We start from the raw sequence: 20,667 nt of genomic DNA, 5'->3' as shown, positions 1-20,667 counted from the left end.
CCCCCCTCCTCTTTCATTTCAGCTTCCCGTTACAGCTGCATGGAAGTTATAGGACATAAGTTAAGTGACTAATTACAAGCATCACACAACAAAATTAACACATGTGTGCACACTAGCAGTAAGTAAAAATGGTGAAGTCAGAATTGGGGTAAACAAACTAGTAAAACTCTTTAACTATTTCAAACCTATTTCAGGGGTATAGAAAAAAGGGAAAAGGGTACTTTATTATACTGTTCAACTCTATCCTCCGTTATACTATCTTGTCAATATTACCCTCGAAGTTATGGAACTTATCAGATTTAACACCCCCACCCCCAAATTAACAGTTTCTTCCAATCTGGCCAAAATTACACAATTAAATCCGCGACCCACAGCCCACCAGACCCACATCAAATCACAACAAAAACTGAAAGTCTGAAACAAATCAGTCCCAGAATTGGACCAAACAGTCCCTAAATTGGACCAAGGCATTAGCAAAAAAACTGAACAAATCTCAACCAAAACTACACCAAAATCACAACCAAAAAATGAACCAAATTAGTCAAATTAGAATAAATGTGCTTTTGAATTTAATTTGCTTCAATTCTCAGCATTTAAAGAGGAAAAGCTTCCTAAGTTGATCTTCTTGGTTTTGAATTACAGTTGCATCTTTTACTATGAAATTCCTGCTGCAATCTTACTTCCTCAATAGATGCGAATTATTGCCCACTGTCCTGAATCCTCTCTGTGATTTGGTGACCAAATGAACCTCAACAATCTATGACACTCAATCAGCTTTTGTTTCTACTGCAAGAACAGGTATTCTAGTGGCTTGAAATGGGGGAGGGGCTCTCTGTTCTGGGTTGAAGCCAGTGGCTATGGAGTTAGCTGGCGATATTTTTTCCAGAGGTAATGGGATTCACGACTGAGTTGCGGGTGGTTCATGGATCTGTACAGGAATGTGATATATGGAAGAAAGGGCATTCACATGATGGTGTTAGGGTGGTGATTCACGGTGGTGTTTGGTGGCAGAGTGGTGTACGGTGAGGCGAGGGAGACTGAAGGTGGTGCTCCATTTTTTACCAAAAATCTGCCTTCCCAGTGACCTCACCCTCCGTGTATCTGAGCATCGTCTCCTTCTATCCAGTGAATGTTCTCTAAATGCTTGGATCTAATCCTTGATAAGAAGGAAAAATGAAAACCTCCCCTCTATTGTGTGCTATCTATCCAAAATACTCTCTGTGATTTGGTGTCAGTCTGGTGGGTCAAACTGGGTGATTTTGGCCAGATAGGGGAAATCGTTAGTTTGGGGGTACATCTGATAAGCTTCATAAAAGCGAAGGTAATACTGGCCAGATAGTATAACGGAGGATAAAGTTGAACAATATAATAAAGTAGAGGGGTAAATTTGACCCATTGCCCTAGAAAAAAGTTAACCTGCAAGAATTTTAGGATTTGTATGAGACTTCAACCAACAACCCTAAGTAGGGAAGTATGTCGCCAACAAGTTAATGCATGAGTTCAAACATTTTATCATTCAACGAATGCAAAAAAAGGGGGAGGGAGAAGGAACGAGAAGAGGTGCACAAAGCATGTTACATCAAATTAACAGGAAAATATTTTAGAACTATGCATGATATTTCCTTAACAGGTACTAGTGCATTTTCATTTTGATTAATCCTCCCTCTGTTTCAAAAAGAATATCCCAATTTCCTTTTTAGTATGTTTCAAAAAGAATGACCCCTTTCCTTTTTTGGCAACAATTTAATTTTAACTTTCCACGTGGCATGTTTAAGGCCACAAGATTAAAGGGAATTTTGGTACATTTGACATAACTTTAATTTAGAACCACAAAATTAAAAAGTCTTCTTTCTTTTCTTAAACTCCGTTCCAAGTCAAATTAGGCCATTCTTTTTTAAACGGAGGGAGTAAAATAGTTTAACAAGTGTAGTTCTAAATTGTAGAGGAATAGCTTAGTTCTTCTTTGTTCCAATAACCAAAAAATTCCGAAGGGTCACTGATGCACGGTTCGAAACTCAGTGATAAACTTATAATGGGTCCACCCCTCTATCATTTTCCACTTAATTACTAGGTTTTGTCTACAATGGGGTTCAAACCTATGGATGTGTGCCTAACCGATACATTACAAGTTGCGCTTTAACCACTGCACCAAAGCCCTGGGACATTAGCTTGGCAATTTCTAACCACATAAGAACTCTTTCTTGGTTAAGAGGGAAGAAGGCTCTCCATGTTTCTCTCAGTGCAGTAGTCACCAAGAACATGTATGTCTGCATCATCCTAATTATGGACAATCCTCAGTAACACAACTTCTCACCAACCAAATAAGGAAATGGATAACTGGTCCACTCTCCAATGGAAAAATTTACTCTAAAAGTTCAATCCACATTGTACACAAAAAGTGGGGAAAAAAATCTAGAATAACATGCAATATGACAAGAGGGAGTTGCTAGGATGGTAAGCATCCCTCACTTCCAACCTTAAAAGAGGACTTAGAAGTTCTGCAATTCCGATTTAGGGAAGTGCACGTGTACATTTATACTTAGTTGATGGTCGTTCATGCATTTCAGTATCAACCTTGTACAAATACCAAGGTGGAATTTCAGATCCCCTTTCAGGAAACCTCCATAAATCACCACCACAAATGGTATCATAAGGAAAAATGAGACTAATGCAGGTAGAAATTGAAGAAAATGTGCTTAACAAGAAAAGCTATTAACATTGTAGGCACATAAAAGCAGGTCACTGAGCATGCCCTCGCGTCCTCGCCATAGTCGGCCATAAAATTTGTCTGAGACAGAAAATCAATTTTGACATCAATTAGAGCGTAATTGTGAACATGCATACAACAACTCAGTGTTTTGAGATTACAACAACAACATACCCAGTGAAATCCCACAAGTGTAGTTTGGGAAGGGTAGAGTATACACAAACCTTAACTCTACCTTGTGGAGATAGAGAGGTTGTTTCTGGAGGACCCTTGGCTTGAGTACAGCAAATCAAAGTAGGTATGAAAGGGAAAATAAAAACGACAGTGAAGAAAATATAGCTATTAGTCAAGGGAACACAGTAACACCAACAAAATAGTGTGATAACTGAAACACAATAAACACAAATGATGATAGAAACCAAAAGGGACACACTACAAGAAAAGGCTAGAATTACGACAGACAATACACTACTACCTACTAACCTTCTACCCTAATCCGCGACCTCCACGCTCTCCTATCTAAGGTTATGCCCTCGGTAAGCAGAAGTTGTATCATGTCTTGTCTAATCACCTATCCCCAGTACTTTTTTGTCTACCTCTACCTCTCCTCATACCCACTATATCCTCGAGATTAACCACTTCTATTACATCCTTAGCCCCCCTGAAGACTTCTTACAGAAGAAGTCAGTAACTTGGTAGAAATAGATCACAACAAAAACAGAACAATTGATGACTCGCTTTTGTTCAATTATAAAAAAATAAGCACTTTGATGAAGATTTATAGCATCATTCAAATATATACAGATTAAGATTGTAGAAACATGAGCTTGTGATATAGCTTATTACAGACACTTCGTTCGAAAAGCACCGCATGCTGATACGGACAACCTAATCATTTTCTAATAATTTGAGCTCAATGATCCACCATAGTTAAAGTACCAATATAAAAACAAAAAATTGATCCGCCATAGTTGAAGTGCAAAAATATGATGAGATATGTACTTTCTACTAGTCTTTTTATAACTTTTTCCTCTTATTTTTCCTTTTGACTTTATTGTTTATCATCTAATGGTGGTTTCGCACAAATCCAGTTACTTAACCTACTGTAACTCATGAATAAATTGACTCACTAGACTCTAAAGCAGTCAAGGTATGATTTAGTGGTCAATGAACTGAGTTGAGAACCATAAGGTCTCAAGTTCAATTCTTAGTGGAGGCAAAAATACAAGATTATTTCAAGAGAACGGTATTTTTTTCTATTTTACCCTTAACATTAACTACTCTTCCCCAAATTATTTCCTAAGTCCATTGAGACTTAATTTGGGTATTATGATAAATGTGCACTTCATTAAATATTTCTTAAGGGGAGTGCAAAGTCCATTATGGACAAGTAAAAGTAATATGTGCAACTATTGTTCCCATACATTTGATCACTACTAATTCTAGAGGACATTATTAAAATTGTAAGTTTCCTTTTGCCAAGTGTCGTTAATACTTCGTGCAAGAACCTGATCTCTTCCCTGGGATAATATGGCAAGGTTGAATGTGCTTGCCACACACTTTGGCTCCACCAAAAGGTACTAATTTCTTAGAAATTAGGCAAGTTGAGGTAATTATTACACTACTTTGCTGTCAAAATAAGATTGTTAGCAGTGTTCTTGTTTAAACTTCAAATGGTACAGACATTAGGAGCCAAACAACAATTAGCGTTTGCTCTGACACCTTTATTGGACTGAACAAAGCAGGACAGAAGACTATTTTGGTAAAATGTTTTACAACATAAAAATTACCCAAGAGGAAGGGATGGGATAGCAATCAGACATGGCATTTTATTTTACATCCTTCCTTTTTCTCCTTTTCATACATTTCATATAAGTACTGGACAAAGGATATCAGTACCACTACAAATCCCCTCACTGTGTCCGCCTTGGGATCATAATCTAGGGTTATTTACTTATTTTCCATAACCATTAACAGCCAAAAGATTTGCAAACATTAACATCTTACGCATTTAATAAACCTCAGCAAAGTTTTATGGAGAGAAATTAAATTCCTTTTTAAATTACTAAACCACAAAGAATCATCTTCTGAAAATGTAACACATCAAGAAACTGCTTGATATTTTCTAGAAATATATCAAGTCCCGGTTTAAACTCAATAAATTCATACTACAAATACCATAACCTACAAAAGAATTCCTCAACAAAGTGAGGTATCCCAAGTGAATGACAAGATGAGGAGGAGGACACAAGAAAAAAGATAACAATTTAACTACAGCAACAACATAAGTGATGCAATCAATCAAATGACCAATTGATAAATGATCAATGTCCTTATCCAATGCAGATTGATTGACTATATATGCACAGGCAGAGCTAGGGACAGAAGGGGTTTATCCGACCCCCTGTGCTGAAAAAGTACATTGTCTATATAAGGTAAAAATTAACTTTATGTCAGATATAGTAGACATTGAATCCCCTTGACTTTACTTATTCATATTTTAGGATCCCCTTAATGAAAATCCCTAGCTCTGCCACTAGTCGACCCATTTCATTCCAATTATGAATTCATGATCAATAATTTGTCGTTTAAGGCAAGTTAGGTTTCTCTATAGATTCTCTAAATCTCACACTTATTCATAAACTAACATGCCATTCTGTAACTAGACTATACATGACATGCATGCCTAGTGATATATAACATCAAGAATCCTCTAAACATAAATAATAAATCTACCAAAACTCAAAGCCCAGTCAAGTGGGGTTTTCTTAATAACTTTTCAAGTATAGAAAATCTCTTTTCTTCTTCCCCAAGTTTAATTTTTTTTTCCACCATTAAAGAAAATAAGCATGAATTGAAAGACCCAATGTTAGCAAAGTGAAAAAGGAAAAAAAGACATAGTTTTTATGATTGACCTGGTGAAAAAATAGGGCAAGATTATTCCGAGCATAGCTAATGAGCTAAAAGGGTTTTCCGGTTGTTGCTGTAAATTGATTGAGATGCAGATGCAGATGTTTGCTCTCCCACAGCCTTCGAAAATGGAAAGTTAGCTCCTTTTGGGGACAAAGAGGGAGAAAAGATTTTGTTAGTAAGAAAAAAAATAGAAGAGACAATTGTTTGTAGTGAAAAATTGTGCGTAAATGGCCAATCCGTAATTCCTTGGGCCGTTTGACGCCGCAACTCCCACTTTGCTGGTTAAAAGCAAAGAGTAATAACCTTGTCTTTTCCTTTTCATTGTTTTGGTTTTTCTCTCTTAAAGAAAATATTAGATATACAAAATTATCATTTATTATTTTTAAAAAGTATTATTTAATTATCTTTATAATATTTAAAAATTAGAAGTCTAAAACATATGGTATGAAGAAAAATATATTTTAAAAATTAAGAAATCCTAAAATATATGATAAAAAGAAAATAAATTATAAGAAGTATTAGGAACATTTTCTCTCATCAATATGTATTATTATTATATATATATATACTAGTCCTGAACACGTGCGTTGCACATGTGTCCCATGTTAAATTGTGTGGAGTTATTGTATAAATATAAACTTTTCAATTGATATTTTCTCATTCTTATTGTAACTAATCTATTGGTTAGTGTGCTCCATAATATTAGAATAAACGTATTCTTTTTTTGCAAAGACTAAAACCAAACCTTCTAATATGCAGAAATAATGAAACAAAAAATTAATCAATTTTCAATACAATGAGATAATTTCTTATTCAACATTTCTATTCTTTTTAATATTTTAGTACACCTGCATCCATAAAACATAAAGTTTTTTTTTGTTTATGTAGAATAATGGGAAAAAACACAATGTGAGGATTACCAATATCAAGTGAAAAGAATAAATAATGAACATGAAGCAAAATTAAGTCAGTCTAAATATCTTAAATATTTAAATAATGAAGAAGAAAAATAGTTGATGTCTTAAATGTAATATATAATCCAACAGAATATTTATTATTTTTGGTTGATTAAAAGGAGTCCATAAGATTGTTACGGAAATCAATTGAAACAAAGCCAAGAACCATTGATAAAAAAAAAGTAAGTAATGAAGAGTCATTTTAAGAAATTATAAAAATCATGACTACACTTGAATTGGGGTTCATTTTATTATTGTATTTGAACAAATATAATAATGATTTGTAGTACTAATAACATTAATGAAGAATATGAATAGATGAAGAAAGGTATTTAAGAAAATGGAATAAATGACAATAATATAATAAGAAAAGTTATACCGTATTTATTTTCTATTGAATAAATCGAAAGAAAGAAAAGGAAGGGGGGGGTTTAAGAAATTATATAAATGTCAATATTTATTAAGAAAAGAAATATATATATCTTACATATTTTTAAATTAAATGAAGAAGAGGAAAAGAAAAAAATGGAGAAAAAAAACAAAAAAACAACATAATTTTGGGTAATTAGTGTACCTAATTCTTGAGAAGGAATAAATAGTATTGAATCATTCATTGTCATATTTACACATAAAAATAAAAAATAAAAGATAAAAGAAGATAAATATATTTCTTGATAAAAAAAATATGTCATATGACCTAATCAATATTCATCGTTACATATTCCAAAAAAACACTAGGAAGATGTTGCTAATAGTAAAGTCCAATAAAAGATGTGACTTTCTATATAAAATTAATAAAATATGCTAGGTTGTAAAGGTCTAGAAAGATTTGATTAGTATTTTCCACAAATTATTAGTGCTTGATTGTTTTTTTTTTTTATTGTAGACATAAAATGTTTCTAAAAGATGCATATCTATATGAAATAAAAAATATGTACTTCGTAGAAACTGTGTGTGCATTACATTGAACCAAAAATAAGGGCAAAGCACACAAAATGAACTCATGTGGATCTACATTGAAATAAAAATAAAATAAAAAAGGCAATGATGAACAGAATTCTAACCATGCTTTAGTGCAGCAGAGAACCTTTCGCGCTTGTGAAATTCACCAAATCACCTGTGCTCCACTAACAGTCCAATTTCTCAAAGTTTCTAATGTTTGTATGTTTATTCTCTCAAGGAATATGATTTTCAGCAATTGAATAATAGTTTTTTGAGTGTTGATACTCATGGTATTCAATCATTGCTTTTATATATATATATATTTGTTAATATCTGTTATTTCTATTACTCTCCAAATCTCATTTTGTCAAATTATATAAACAATACAATTGAATAGTACTTCTTTGAGTGCTCAAACACATTTATATTGCTTATATAATCTCACAAAGTGAGGTTTGGAGAGTAATAGGAATTTAAGAAATAACATATATTGACAAATATATATATAATAAGCAATGATCGAATACCAGAAGTAATAAAAAAAAAATCTATCAAAGTGATTGTAAGCTCACTTAAAAGTGAATAACTAAAATTACTAATTATTATTTGTTAATACAACATTGAGATAAACACAAGAATTTTATGAACAAAATAGTACTCCTACAAGGGATTATTCACAATCATAAAAACCCAAGAAAATAAAATAAAATAGAGTAGACATACGGCATCTCAAAACGATCAAAATAAAGAAATGTGAACGTGTTGTTGGCTACCGAAAGAAAATAACTTCTTATTATTGAACAAAACTTGTGATCATTTGAGACTTTTAATAGATCTAAACAAAAATAAAAAAGTTTACCTACTTCAAAGCTCCCAAAAGTGACAGCATTGATTGAGCCAAGAGGTTCACTGCTTTCTTATTTTTTTGGATGAAGACTGCTGAGTTCTCTAATTTGAAAAAGTCAGTATTATGAGTCTTTTCAGTTTTTTATTTAATGTATTTTTATATCTTTTTTATTTAGTTTAGGGGTAAAACGATAATTTAACTTTTGACTTAGATTCTTCCCACTTATAATAATAATATATATAAATATAAATAAATAATATATATATATATATATTCTTAAGTTATTTGTTATTAGATAAAGTTCCAAAAAAGGTAGCAAAATAATTATTATACTTTTTATATTCTTTCGTTTTTAGTTTTTAATTGCTTCCAAAAAGTTATTCTTTATTATTTATGTGACATTATTATATACGGAAGTTAAAATTGTGAAAGAGTTAAATCAAAGACAAATACATCAATTTATATATATTACAGGTAATGTGAAGTTTCTTCTTTCATCGCAACTTTAGATTGTCAATGTTACTTTTAATTTGTTACAATTAATTGTGTTATATTATTATATGTTCATACATAATGTAGTTTGTTTTTCATTTACCTACTATTTAAAATGTGTTTTCATGTATTATCAACAAAATTTTGACTTTTGAATATCAATAACAGTATATTTAATTTTGCTCCTTAATTGTTAGTGTAACGATGAGTTATCATGTTCCTTATAAGTACATTTTTTATCTTAAGAAGTTTATGATATTTAAAAAAAAATTATACTTAAATTATAGCATACACATGATAACTTCTTTTTATATACATTCATTATTAATTAACGTGACGCACACACAGAAACATGTACATTTAACTAATCTATATTTTTTAAAAAGCATGAAAGCTCTTTAAAATGTTAAATGGACTTTTAAACCTTTATTAAAATACTCTACAATAGAAAGCTATCGTTTACTATTATTTCTCAAATTATTATTTGATTATGTTCATAATAGATACGAGACTCTTAAACTTGAAAAAGTTTAAAGTAGAAGTCCTAAGTACTCCCCTTGTCTAACAATACCTGTTTATTATTGATTTTCTACACTTTTTAAGAAACTATAAATAGAAGGGTAATTTTACTATATTACCCCTTTAATATAATAAATGCAATGTCTTGAAAAATGTAATGGAAAAATGACTATAATTAATAATAAGGGTAAATTAGGAACTAAGTGTAAAATTATCCATTAACTAGTAAAATCACCCGTGCTTCATGCGGAAATTTAATATCACATAATTTATAAAATAATACTTAAAATCTATGAGTCATTAAAATTAAAACACTATATTATCTTACATATAAGATTACGTAGTAACAAACAGTAATAATATAAAGGAAGATGATAATTATAGTATCTTATCATTTATCCTTCAATCAATCATCTTTGATTTGATTTTATAATTTATCTTTTTGCCCAGGAAATGTTATTACTTGATATTTTTGGGGATTCAAATGAACATCAACTGTACCGGAGATATTAAATTTTCTAATAAATAAATAATCGTTGGTGAAGGGATAAATGAATTTTAAAAGGATGAAAAAAATGAACAAATATTCTAATTCTAACGTGTAGAAAGTTCAAGTCTATCTTTTGTTTTACATATATCATTTTAAAGTTCTCCATTTAAATGTATCATAAGTAATTATTAAAATAAAAAATTAAAGTGAGATTGTATCATATTGGACAACAATTCAACTTATTATGTATACTTGAAAGGGAGAAATATTACACAAATTATTCAGTTTGTTTGGGTGTTTTTAAAAAATCAACCAGAGTGATGAAGTTCAATTTGAAACTACACTTCTATTCCAGTAGCAGTGTCGAGAAACACATCCATTACTTCAAGAAAGTATTTACAACTTGCAGTAAACTTGAGAATTTGTCAATACTTCATATTGAATATGACCAAATAATTTATTGTGTAGTTATCTATGTCTTTGGGATTAAAAGAGGCTCCAGTGTAGTCATATTCCTCTATAGGTCATCAGGCACATCCTTGAACCCATGTCAAAAGTTTATTAATTCTTGTCTTCTTTTCCTAGTTCACTTCGCACATCAAGGTGCGATAAAGATTTTTAAGGGTTTTCTATCCTTATAATGACATACCAAATTTGAATTTTGTCTTTAAGAGATGGTAGTATCGATCTTTAAGGAATTTTTTTTACTGTACCTTCAACAATTTCAGTAGAGAAAACTTGTGTGAATAACAATAACTTTGCAGAAACACAAACAATGAAGTTTATAACATGTACTCAAAAACAACAATTAATAACATAAGCATAAATTAATGGCTGTAAAAAAAACATACCAGGATCTGTAACAATAGGATGAAATAGAAAGGAAAAAATTGTACACGAATATTTAATTGTGCAGAAGAAGAAGTTCAGAATTTTCGTTGTTTTAAAATGAGAGGAAATTCCTTTATTTATAGCTAGACAATGAAGGGTAGTGTGAACAAATGTTTATTATGCCTTATCGGAAAGGTCACAACTCTTTAGAAAAGTTACAACCCTTCGAAAAGGTCATAACCTTTCATAAAAGGCACAACTTTTCATAAAAGTCGCAACTCTTCATAGAAGTTACAACTTTCATAAAAATCATAACTTTTCATATAAATCACAATTTTTCATAAAAGTCACAACTTTTCATGAATATCACAACTTTTCATGAAAGTGGAAGACTAGTTTTGGAAATAAATAAATTAAAAAAGGAATTTTGGTTTATGGTGGCGCCACGTAGACGGGCCTAGGGTTCTCTTTTATATATAATAGATGATATGATTTCATAAAGTGGATAAATATTATTAGATATCTCATAATAGTATAATAGACAATTATTATTAAACAGAGTATATGATACAGAGGTATTAGAATTTTTTTTGTAAACTCCTAGTCCTAGATATATGAGAAAGAGAATTAACATTTGGTGTATTTACTTTTTCCCACATGAATATATGGAAAGGAAAATTAATGTTTGGTATATTTACTTTTTTCCACATGAATAGAGTATATGGGAAGAAAAATTAATGTGTTACTATAAAAATTGGGAATGAAGTACTCTCTCCATTCTTATTTAATTGTTATCATTTTAGATTTCACGTTTTTTAAGAAATTAAATAAGTTTACTATTATATTCATGTTTAGTATTCTCTTGAAGTCAAGTTTTTTTTCAATCAATAAACATGAATAAGTTTATTTTGATTAATTAATTTGACCAATGAAAATAATATATTTACTTAGTTTTTCTATATTGGTCAAATACATATTTTCAAGACAAATAATTCTCAAAGATAAAATAGGAAGAATAATGTCATTCATCCATTGATTTTGTGAAATGACAAATATAAAAACATCTATTTATAATAAAAGCGACATATAAATAGAAACAGGAGGGAGTATTATACTTATTACAAGTGAAACTTCAATTACTGTCTATTACTCCTCGATGAAGAGCAGGCCACAATATACTCCCTCTATCCAACAATATTTGTCTATTATTGACTTTACACACTTTTTAAGAAATTATAAATAGACGAGTAATTTTACTAAATTCTTCTTTAAATATGATAGATACAATGTTATAAAAAATGACTATAATTAATGATAAATGTAATTAGGAACTAAATGTAAAATTGTCCATTGATTTCAAACAATGGATAAATATTACTGAACATGTCAAAATAATATAATAGACGATTATTATTGGACAAAGAGAGTATTATATACATATTAGTACTCCTTCAGTCTTATTTATGATTAGTTAGGTAAGTCCTGATATTTTACACTTTAAAATCTTTTGAGAAAAGGAATTCTTAACAGACCTATTTTTTGTCAGAATAAACACCAATATTCATTCCTATTTTCATGTTGCAGCATTTTCAAAGTCAGGAAAGATGCAAATTCAGTTGCATGATGAGTAGAATCTTAATACAAAATAAATGCTTTCAGCCTTTCACTAAACAAAGCAATTTCAATTTGTTTCTCACATTGACTTGCATTGTCATGAAGAAAGTACGAGGGGCATAGAAACTTCTACGAATAAATAATTAACACTTCAGTAAATTCTGGTACAGACTGACTGACAACTCTGGTCATACACAGTTAGCCTCCCATATTGATCGGCTTTAATAATTTGATCTAAATCCCATTCTTGATGTAATACTAGTTTTACTAACTTTAAGTAGTAACCTAACAGACAAGGGAGATTCTGTGATACAATCTTGTAACATTACTGGATTCACATTGATCCAGTGTCTATCATGCATCAATGAATCTGATGTTAAAGCTATCAGGATGAATCTGCCACACATTCAAGGCTGCATATTCTTCCAAACACTCCTTGAGTTGAGCTTCACTGTATCCCTGTTCCAAGATAAAGCAGTAACACATCAGAGGCGAGAGAACTCGTACCAAAAAGTCAGTACCATGCCCAAGGAAAAAACAATTTAAGCCAGAATATAGGACTTGTTGAGTTAGATATTGAATGCCAGCAAGAAATGTATACAATGTCTCAAAATGAAACATCCAAATGAGGTTGCCCTGAATAGATAAATCTAGAGATACGTCCCAACTAGTTTGGCATGATCTTAGCTGATTGCCATCACTTGCAAGTTGCGGGAAGATGAAAACCAATTCAGTTGGTTAAAAACATGGGTGGATCTGATTATGAGTAAAGAAAGCTATGTGAATCTTTGTTCACCACAAAGGACTCACTGTAAAGAATTGTGGGAATGAACTGGTACTGTATCAATAGCCAGCTTGATGTCATGACCTGCTTCATCATCGTGCCACTTAAGTGCCATGTGGCATAAACTTATCCATGTGGAAGTTTTACATTGGAAGAAGGCTAGCCCATAGTGGAAGGTTCGTGAAAGATTCATGAGTGAGTTACCAGTGCCGCACAGTACTAAGTAGAATTTTAAGGCCATGGCATTGAGCTATTTAGTCTGATATGATTTGTTCTTTTTTTTCTCTTAAACGGGGAATGACAGGGTGGTGGAGGGAATTTCAACAACAATAAGATGAACTAGCAGATTTTGGCCTTGCATCAAGCAATACTTTAGCCAATAGCAAAAAGATGTTCTACCAAAGGCTTTTTTCACAGAACATAAATAGTTCATAAAAGGTTGCCATATGTATCAGTATTGTAAAACCTAAAGGGATTTATCATTCTGCATGTTTCCTTCCCAAAAGCATGAAATCAATGCAGTTGGACACAACTTCATTGAGAAACCATGGCACAAACAATTTTGATAAAGCTTGACAGATCATGCAAATCTATTTTCTTTTTCTTTTCTATGTTTTAATCACAACTATCTACCTTTACTTCTTGACAACTGTATCATCAGATAATGGGTAAGTGTGAATTGTAACATATTCTCTAAGCAGTAATTTATCATGCATGTGCACTAGATCCAAGTATATGTTTCAAGCTACCAACACGGTGTGCTTCCAGCTTCATCTGGCATAATTGCTCACAAACTAACCTTTCTGGAAATCCAGTTCAGAGCCTGGGCATAGCTTAGTTCCAGCCTGTTCATCCTAGCAGCCTCATCACGCAGGATTGAATAAATGTCAGATATTGCATCCAGGCCAGATCTTTGCCGATCATCTGAATACAAGGAGAACTTCGACATCTGCATTAGCCGAAGTGCCTCATCCACATCACTCTGAGCAACTTTTTCTGAGAAACGCAGTCTGGCAAGTGCCTAATTTAACACAGTAAATGACATCAACACAGTGTAAAGAATGATTAAAAAGGACTTTTATGACATTCGCTTGACTAAATTGCCATCATCACTGTCTATTTGACCTTATGATTAAGCGAGACAACTATATTTATGACCACCTTATTATCAATTAAGCTGTAAAACCTAGAATCAGGATTGCAAGGTCCAGGATTGTCTTGGGAAGCAAAGCCTTACATTTGCAAGGACTCCATATTTCCTAATGATAGCTAACCTACTTTCTGCTTTTTAGCCTCTCAAACCAAAGAGAAAACAAGAATGTTTCCTCATTCAGTTTCTTCCACATGGCACTTGCCAATTGTCATACTTGATTCATTACAAGTTTTCCACTTTCAAATAAGAGTTGAAGAGAAAAATAGGCCCAACTCTTACTACGACGCAATGTGATACTTTAACTCTGTAAATTGATGCAGAAACTTACAGATGATATTCTCAGGATGCTTAGAAGTGTTCTGACGGTTGTATAGGAGTGAGGGGTGTTTGATTTTGCTTCTTCTTGCCTGATACTAGAATATGCACCAGCAATATAGTCCTCTAGCTCCTTTGGTACAGAGGGAGACAATCTCCTTGCAGCTGATATATAAGCCCTGAAATAAAATAAAATGGATGTAGGTTTGCTCAGTCAATTCTAAGCCTCACTACTATCTTGTAAAGGGAGGTTCTCTTGAAGGTTAAAACACCAGAAAGATATTCTTGTATTTACCGAAGCACAGATGGTTCAAGTGGAGTGAACCCAAGAGCAGGAGATTCTTTGTTTTGATGCACATAAACCACATGTCTAGCCAATTCAAGATCGGAATCCATATCTGCTCGATCTAAGATTAGCCATAAAAGATCAAATCTTGATAGAAGAGCTGGAGGAAGATTAATATTTTCAGCTGGTGTCCTTCTCATATCATATCTTCCCCTAAGAATGTTTTGAACAAAAAATCGTCAGTGTTTAAAGTTTGTGCATTAACACAATCAACTGCCTGCACAAATAAATCAGATGACCATTTGTTGCAAAATTTAGCATATTTCTACATACAGGAAAAGTCAAAATTCTAAAAGATAGCAGTTGCTTCTCAATGTTTTCAACAAACCAAAGGGGAAACAGTAAATGTTTACCATGCAGGATTAGCAGCAGCAAGCACTGCAGTCCTTGCATTTAGAGATGTAGTGATCCCAGCCTTTGCAATACTAACAGTCTGCTGCTCCATTACTTCATGAATAGCTGTTCTATCAGAGTCGTCCATCTTGTCAAATTCATCAATAGCACATATACCCATATCTGCTAATACCTGAGAAAAACATTGTCCACAGAATACTTGAGAAATAGATGGTTGAACGTTGCCTGATACAGTTCCAACTCTGAATGCACATTGCTCACACCATGATATTTTCCAAAACTCAATGAAGTAGATGTTAAAAAAGAATTAATTTGTTCTCACCAGTGCTCCGCCTTCAAGAACCATCTCATTAGTTACTGGATCTTTCTGAACAGCAGCAGTTAGACCAACTCCACTGCTACCCTTACCAGTTGTGTAAACACCTCTGGGTGCAACATTGATTATGTGTTTGAGAAGCTGGCTCTTTGCTACCCCGGGATCACCCATCAAACATATATGTAAATCACCTCTGATCTGAGTTTTTTTCGTCATAAAGATGAATAAGATTTTCTTAATCTGAGGAGTAGGCAGAAGATGGATTTCAATTTAGGTCGGAGAGCTTACCTTCATACCATCCTTCAACTGTCGATGAGGAGCACCCACTAGAAGGAGAAGAAGAGCTTTCTTAATATCCTCATGCCCAAAAATTTCAGGAGCCAAGGAACGAGACAACTTGTTATATATATCTCCATCCTCAGCTAACCTTGCAATCTGCTCTTCCTCATCTCCTCTAAGTTCATAACTGCATCCGAAAACATATTAATCATATATTCATCACTAAGAAATTAAGCAAGTATAGAAACCTTATCTTTTCTATCTCAACAGTGAACACATAATTCTTTGTGAGAAAATGGTTATGCATAAATCAAATTTACTAGTGGTGCCCAAACATTCCAAATAGGAAACTAGAAAAGATTTAGATTTGATGTGAAGTAGTCTGAACCTATTCCAAGCACAATATTTCAAGAACGCTCAAAGAAAAAATAATAAATAAATACATTAAATTATATTATGTTTCAAATTTCACTTCTTTTAGAAATGATTTGGATTTAAGCTCAATCTGGAATCAAGTTCCTCAATTTGCTAAAACTTAAAAGCAGACTCCGATTCTTCATGGAAAAGGTGATGCATTGCATTAGTTATGTTTGTCCAGTTGCTAGTAGAACACAGAATCCATATCAAGAAGCACTACTAGCAGAACATGAAGACAAAAGAATTACAGTAAAGGGAAAAAGTAACAATAGCTTACTCTTCATATTTTTTCTTGAAATGGCTAACAGACATTGCTTCCAAGTACGTATCTGCAATTAACCCAGCTCGCATAGCTCTAAATCCTGTGTAAGGCATAGGTAGAAAAATGCCTGACAGTTCAACAACGTCACCAGGAGATACCTGCAATTTTTAGAAAAGCAGCAGCATATGTTACACTTAAGTAGGTAGTGAAAGCTTTAGAGGAACCCTTTTAAGAAGATGTTCACTGGAGCTTTAAGTTTGTTGGGATCATTTGATCTCACCTTCTAACTCAATCTAGAAAGCAGTTTAATGTCCTTGACATTTACTCCACACTAGACAAACTCCTTTCAAAAACACTAAGGAAAAACATAAATAAACAAAAAATATCACCAACCTTCCTTGTAAGTTCTCCTCTGAAGTGCACAGTCATTGATCGCGGAATGTGACCTTTGGGTACATGTTCAGCCAACTCTTGAATTTTGGCCTGAATCAATGTCAGAAATGTAAAACAATTGTGCTGCAGATTTGATATTGTAATCAAGATTTAATGCAAAAGACAAACCTCTTGAAACTTTAAAAACTTTGATGCCCGAAGTTGAAGGATGAGGTTCCCTTTTGCTTTATTTACAGTGCAGCGTTTGGATGGGCATTCAAACAGAGGCATGAATACTCTTGCAGTTACTTCCTATTCATCAAGTGCATTAAGATAGGCGCATTAGATCTGAAACAGTGTAGCTTTGCCATGCTACTTAACATTGTTGCAATTTAATTTAACGCTAGCATTGTGGCTCTCGTACTGCATTTAGCAAGTCAAAAATAAAGAGTTAAGTTTTTAAGACAAGCACAACAAAAGTTCATACCTGATAGATTTCAAATCCACATTCTTCACATGTATATACAGCCACCTGCATCAGTGGTTTGACGTCCGAACAACGTGTCACAATACCAGATATCCTGACAAGCTGACCAATGTATGAAGCCTTGACCTCCCTAATTGTAAAGGGCCGACCTTTTGAGGATGCTTTGACATACACTTCACTGGATTCAACAAAGACAAACAGTTAGGCGGTTAACCCATTCAGAATTTCCACTTTCTGTCTTTACTTAGGAATTAAGTTACAAGGCCAGATCATATAGGGACATTCTATTTTCACCTGGGAACTTGACTGCCTGGTATATTAACACAAACAAATTATCACACATATCATCATGTTGTTTTGAGATTAACTAAATAAGTCCATCTAATTCATATCATACAGTTAACAAAAGCACTCCTAATTATGCTGAAAGAGAGAACATAAGATATTCTTACTACTTATTAGGTAAGCTGATTTATTGGAGAAAGTAGTACCAAGAAGATACACAAATATAAAGTCCAGCAGAGAGACCAAAAAATATATAGGCAAATTAATTCATAAAGTTGGATTCTTGAGGATAATATAATGCTTCTTACTAGAACCGCTTGATCTCCGGGGGCATCTTTTGTTTTGGATCAGAACCATCAGTGTTCTCGGTTACTTCCTCTGATCGCTGAGTCATCAAAATATCATGATCATCATCTGGAAGAGCTTCCGTTGGCTCTGGCATGAGCTCATCAATCGCACTAGCTAATATTGTGATATATCGTTTAGTGTTCTCAGCAATTCTTCGAAGAAACTCCTCATCCAAGTCCTTGTACTGAAAGAGAATTTCAAAATCATGTTAAGAGCAAAAAAACTTCAAACGAAAAACACCACATAGAGAACAACCAATCCATAAAAAGTACAGTAATTCAGAGGGAAGTAGTGGTACTTACGTCCGCTAAGTCTTCGAGCTCAATCTCAATAGCCTTGGTTTTACGATTAGCAACATCTTGCTAAGTAAAAGTTAAAACAGAAAACAATTAGCAAAAAAATAAGAACATTTCTTAAACGAATATATTCACTAAAACAGCGTAAAGGAGTTTTTCAACTTGAAAATCAACAGAAAAACTGGAAAATGAGAGGAACTTACGAGAATGTTCATGTATTTGGCTTCACCATTAGAATCAGCGAAGTTCGACAGAAAATCTTTTGCTAGATCTGTAAAATGAGAGACAAATTATTGACAGCATAAGATGATTAAATCAAAAGAAAAGGTGAATCCAGAATTTGAAACCACTTGATGCAATCGAAAACCGTTACCTTTGTCGCGGTTGAAGTCAAGATCATTCATGGTGTTTGAATGGAGGCAGAGAGAATCGAGAGGAAGCTTGTGAGAATGAGGGTTTGGGGGGAAATTGATACTAAAACACAAGCAATTTGGCGGCAAAATAGTGAAGGTGTTTTGGCGGGAAAAAACTGGGCTAGGTTATGTTCGCCTGCGTTACGGGTGTACGTCCACGGTCCACACCGGACCCGGAAAAACAAAAATGAATCAGCAAAAAAGTTGCTGCTGATTAAATTAAAAAAATATCGACTCATTGATAAGACGGAACCAATCAATATGAAATATAATTAGGTGTAGTAGGTAGTAGAATTGATAATTTGAAGTCACATTTTAATTTTAAAAAAAATTAGATTCTTTAAATCTTATAATATTTAATATATAGTTTAATTTCTATAAAAGGAGATATGACATTACTGCTAAAATAAAAAAGTTTTAGAATTAAAACTTACTAATATTAATTGCATTTTCTTGAATCAAATCAAACTATAAAGATAATAACTAGAATGAATTAAAACAAGGCTAAAATCTACTAACTTATACTACCAAATTAATTATTCCATTTCTCCTGCATTTCAAGTGTTATGCATGACGGTCATCAATTTGAACGATTTCGTTATAGGAGGAACTCATTGTTAAATTATTTCATCAATTCCTTTTTAGTTGTAATTTTAAACGTCTATATAGTATTCAAGAAAAAATTAAGTAGGAGTATAGTTTGACTAATATATTTCTTATTAATTCTTTAATATTTATTTATTTATGTCCCTCTTAATTCTAAAATAATTAATGTTAAGGATAGAGTTGAAAAATAATAATTAATCCTCTCTTAAGTCTTTGATTGTTTAAATTAATAGTAACTATTTTGGAACAAATATTTGTATACACAATAACTAAAAAAAATGGAGGAAGTATAACACAAATATTGCTTTAAATGACATTATTATTATTATTATTATTTGAAGAGTCAAATAACTTTTTTATATATATTTTGGTCTAATTCATAATTACATAAAAAGTGATTGAGAAATTGATGTCTGGATTAAGACAAAATTAGAAAGTCTTTAACGAATCCTAAGCCTTTTATTCTTTCTTTTTTTGTTTTTCGCCCGACGTGTCTGGAGCCCATATTGGAGCCCCAATAAAATCCAGATCACAGAAATGGCTCCCCTAATAAGATTTTTCCATCACTGCACCACACTTATGTTGGATTTTTCATTCATTTTGAAACAAAGCAATCATAAATTAGACTAATTTTAGCTCATGCCCTATAGGAGTGTGCAAAAGTCTAATAAAAAAAATGTTATTGGGTTAATGATTTTTAATAGTTTTTTATATAAAAAAAATATTGATTTATTGCTTCGATATTAGTTTTTTATTATTGAGTTATTGAGTAAATTGATAACCCAATAAGATAATAGTAATTTACTACTTTATCCTTACACAAATATTAAATATTATATCAATACCTTATTGATTACTATCTTTGTCATTTTGCCTTCAATTAACATTATTGTCCTAGTTCTTTTATTTGAGTTGCACTTGTATAGTTTTTTTTTTCCTTTTAAATGTTAGTATTGTTTTTGTTTTATGAGCATTCCATAAAGTTACATTATTGGAGAAGTCATATAATTATTTCATGAGTATTTTCTTATTTGTTAAACCGAAAATCAATTAAAAACATCTTATTAATTTTGTTATTAGTTTAGTTTATTAAAAAAATCAAAAACCAATAAACCAAACCAATAATACATAACATCAAACTAGACAGACCGATGCACATCCTAATACCCCTGAGTTCATTTTTTTTTTCTTCATGTTTTACCTTTAATATTAATTACTAATTTCCAAATTGTTTCTCAAAACCTTACACTAATCATTATTTCTTAAGCGGTTTGAAAATCCAAAGTTTTTAATAACAAAATATATTAAACAGTAATTTGATGA

At 32.2% G+C, this 20,667-nt stretch overlaps 2 protein-coding genes across 8 annotated transcripts in view; both read right to left on the bottom strand.

Annotated features, from left to right (window-relative positions):
* LOC102601826 (PH-interacting protein) overlaps positions 1-5,871 on the bottom strand; it is a 26,081-nt gene extending 20,210 nt beyond the window's left edge. For 2 of the 7 annotated variants that reach the window (XM_015309498.1, XM_006349131.2), the window contains exon 1: positions 5,623-5,871. The gene's annotated coding sequence lies outside the window, so the exon portion shown is untranslated. The other 5 variants (XM_015309502.1, XM_015309503.1, XM_015309500.1 and 2 more) reach the window with 4 other exon arrangements.
* A 6,467-nt stretch (positions 5,872-12,338) lies between these two features.
* On the bottom strand, positions 12,339-18,909 carry LOC102601493 (DNA replication licensing factor MCM7). Its single transcript, XM_006349130.2, has 15 exons — positions 18,699-18,909; positions 18,529-18,596; positions 18,332-18,391; positions 17,990-18,213; positions 17,397-17,574; positions 17,099-17,221; positions 16,931-17,020; positions 16,553-16,695; positions 15,868-16,045; positions 15,586-15,777; positions 15,263-15,435; positions 14,859-15,062; positions 14,577-14,742; positions 13,895-14,116; positions 12,339-12,770 (listed from the first exon to the last, which is right to left on the bottom strand). The coding sequence occupies exons 1-15, from the start codon at positions 18,727-18,729 to the stop codon at positions 12,666-12,668; spliced, it is 2,157 nt and encodes a 718-aa protein (XP_006349192.1). The 5' UTR covers positions 18,730-18,909; the 3' UTR covers positions 12,339-12,665.
* Between the last annotated feature and the right edge of the window lie 1,758 nt (positions 18,910-20,667).

The sequence above is a fragment of the Solanum tuberosum genome, unplaced genomic scaffold (assembly GCF_000226075.1).
Source record: "Solanum tuberosum cultivar DM 1-3 516 R44 unplaced genomic scaffold, SolTub_3.0 scf00104, whole genome shotgun sequence".
NCBI classification, from domain to species: domain Eukaryota; kingdom Viridiplantae; phylum Streptophyta; class Magnoliopsida; order Solanales; family Solanaceae; genus Solanum; species Solanum tuberosum.
The sequence above is the reverse complement of the archived record's forward strand: the minus strand, read 5'-3'. Positions and strand labels throughout refer to the sequence as shown.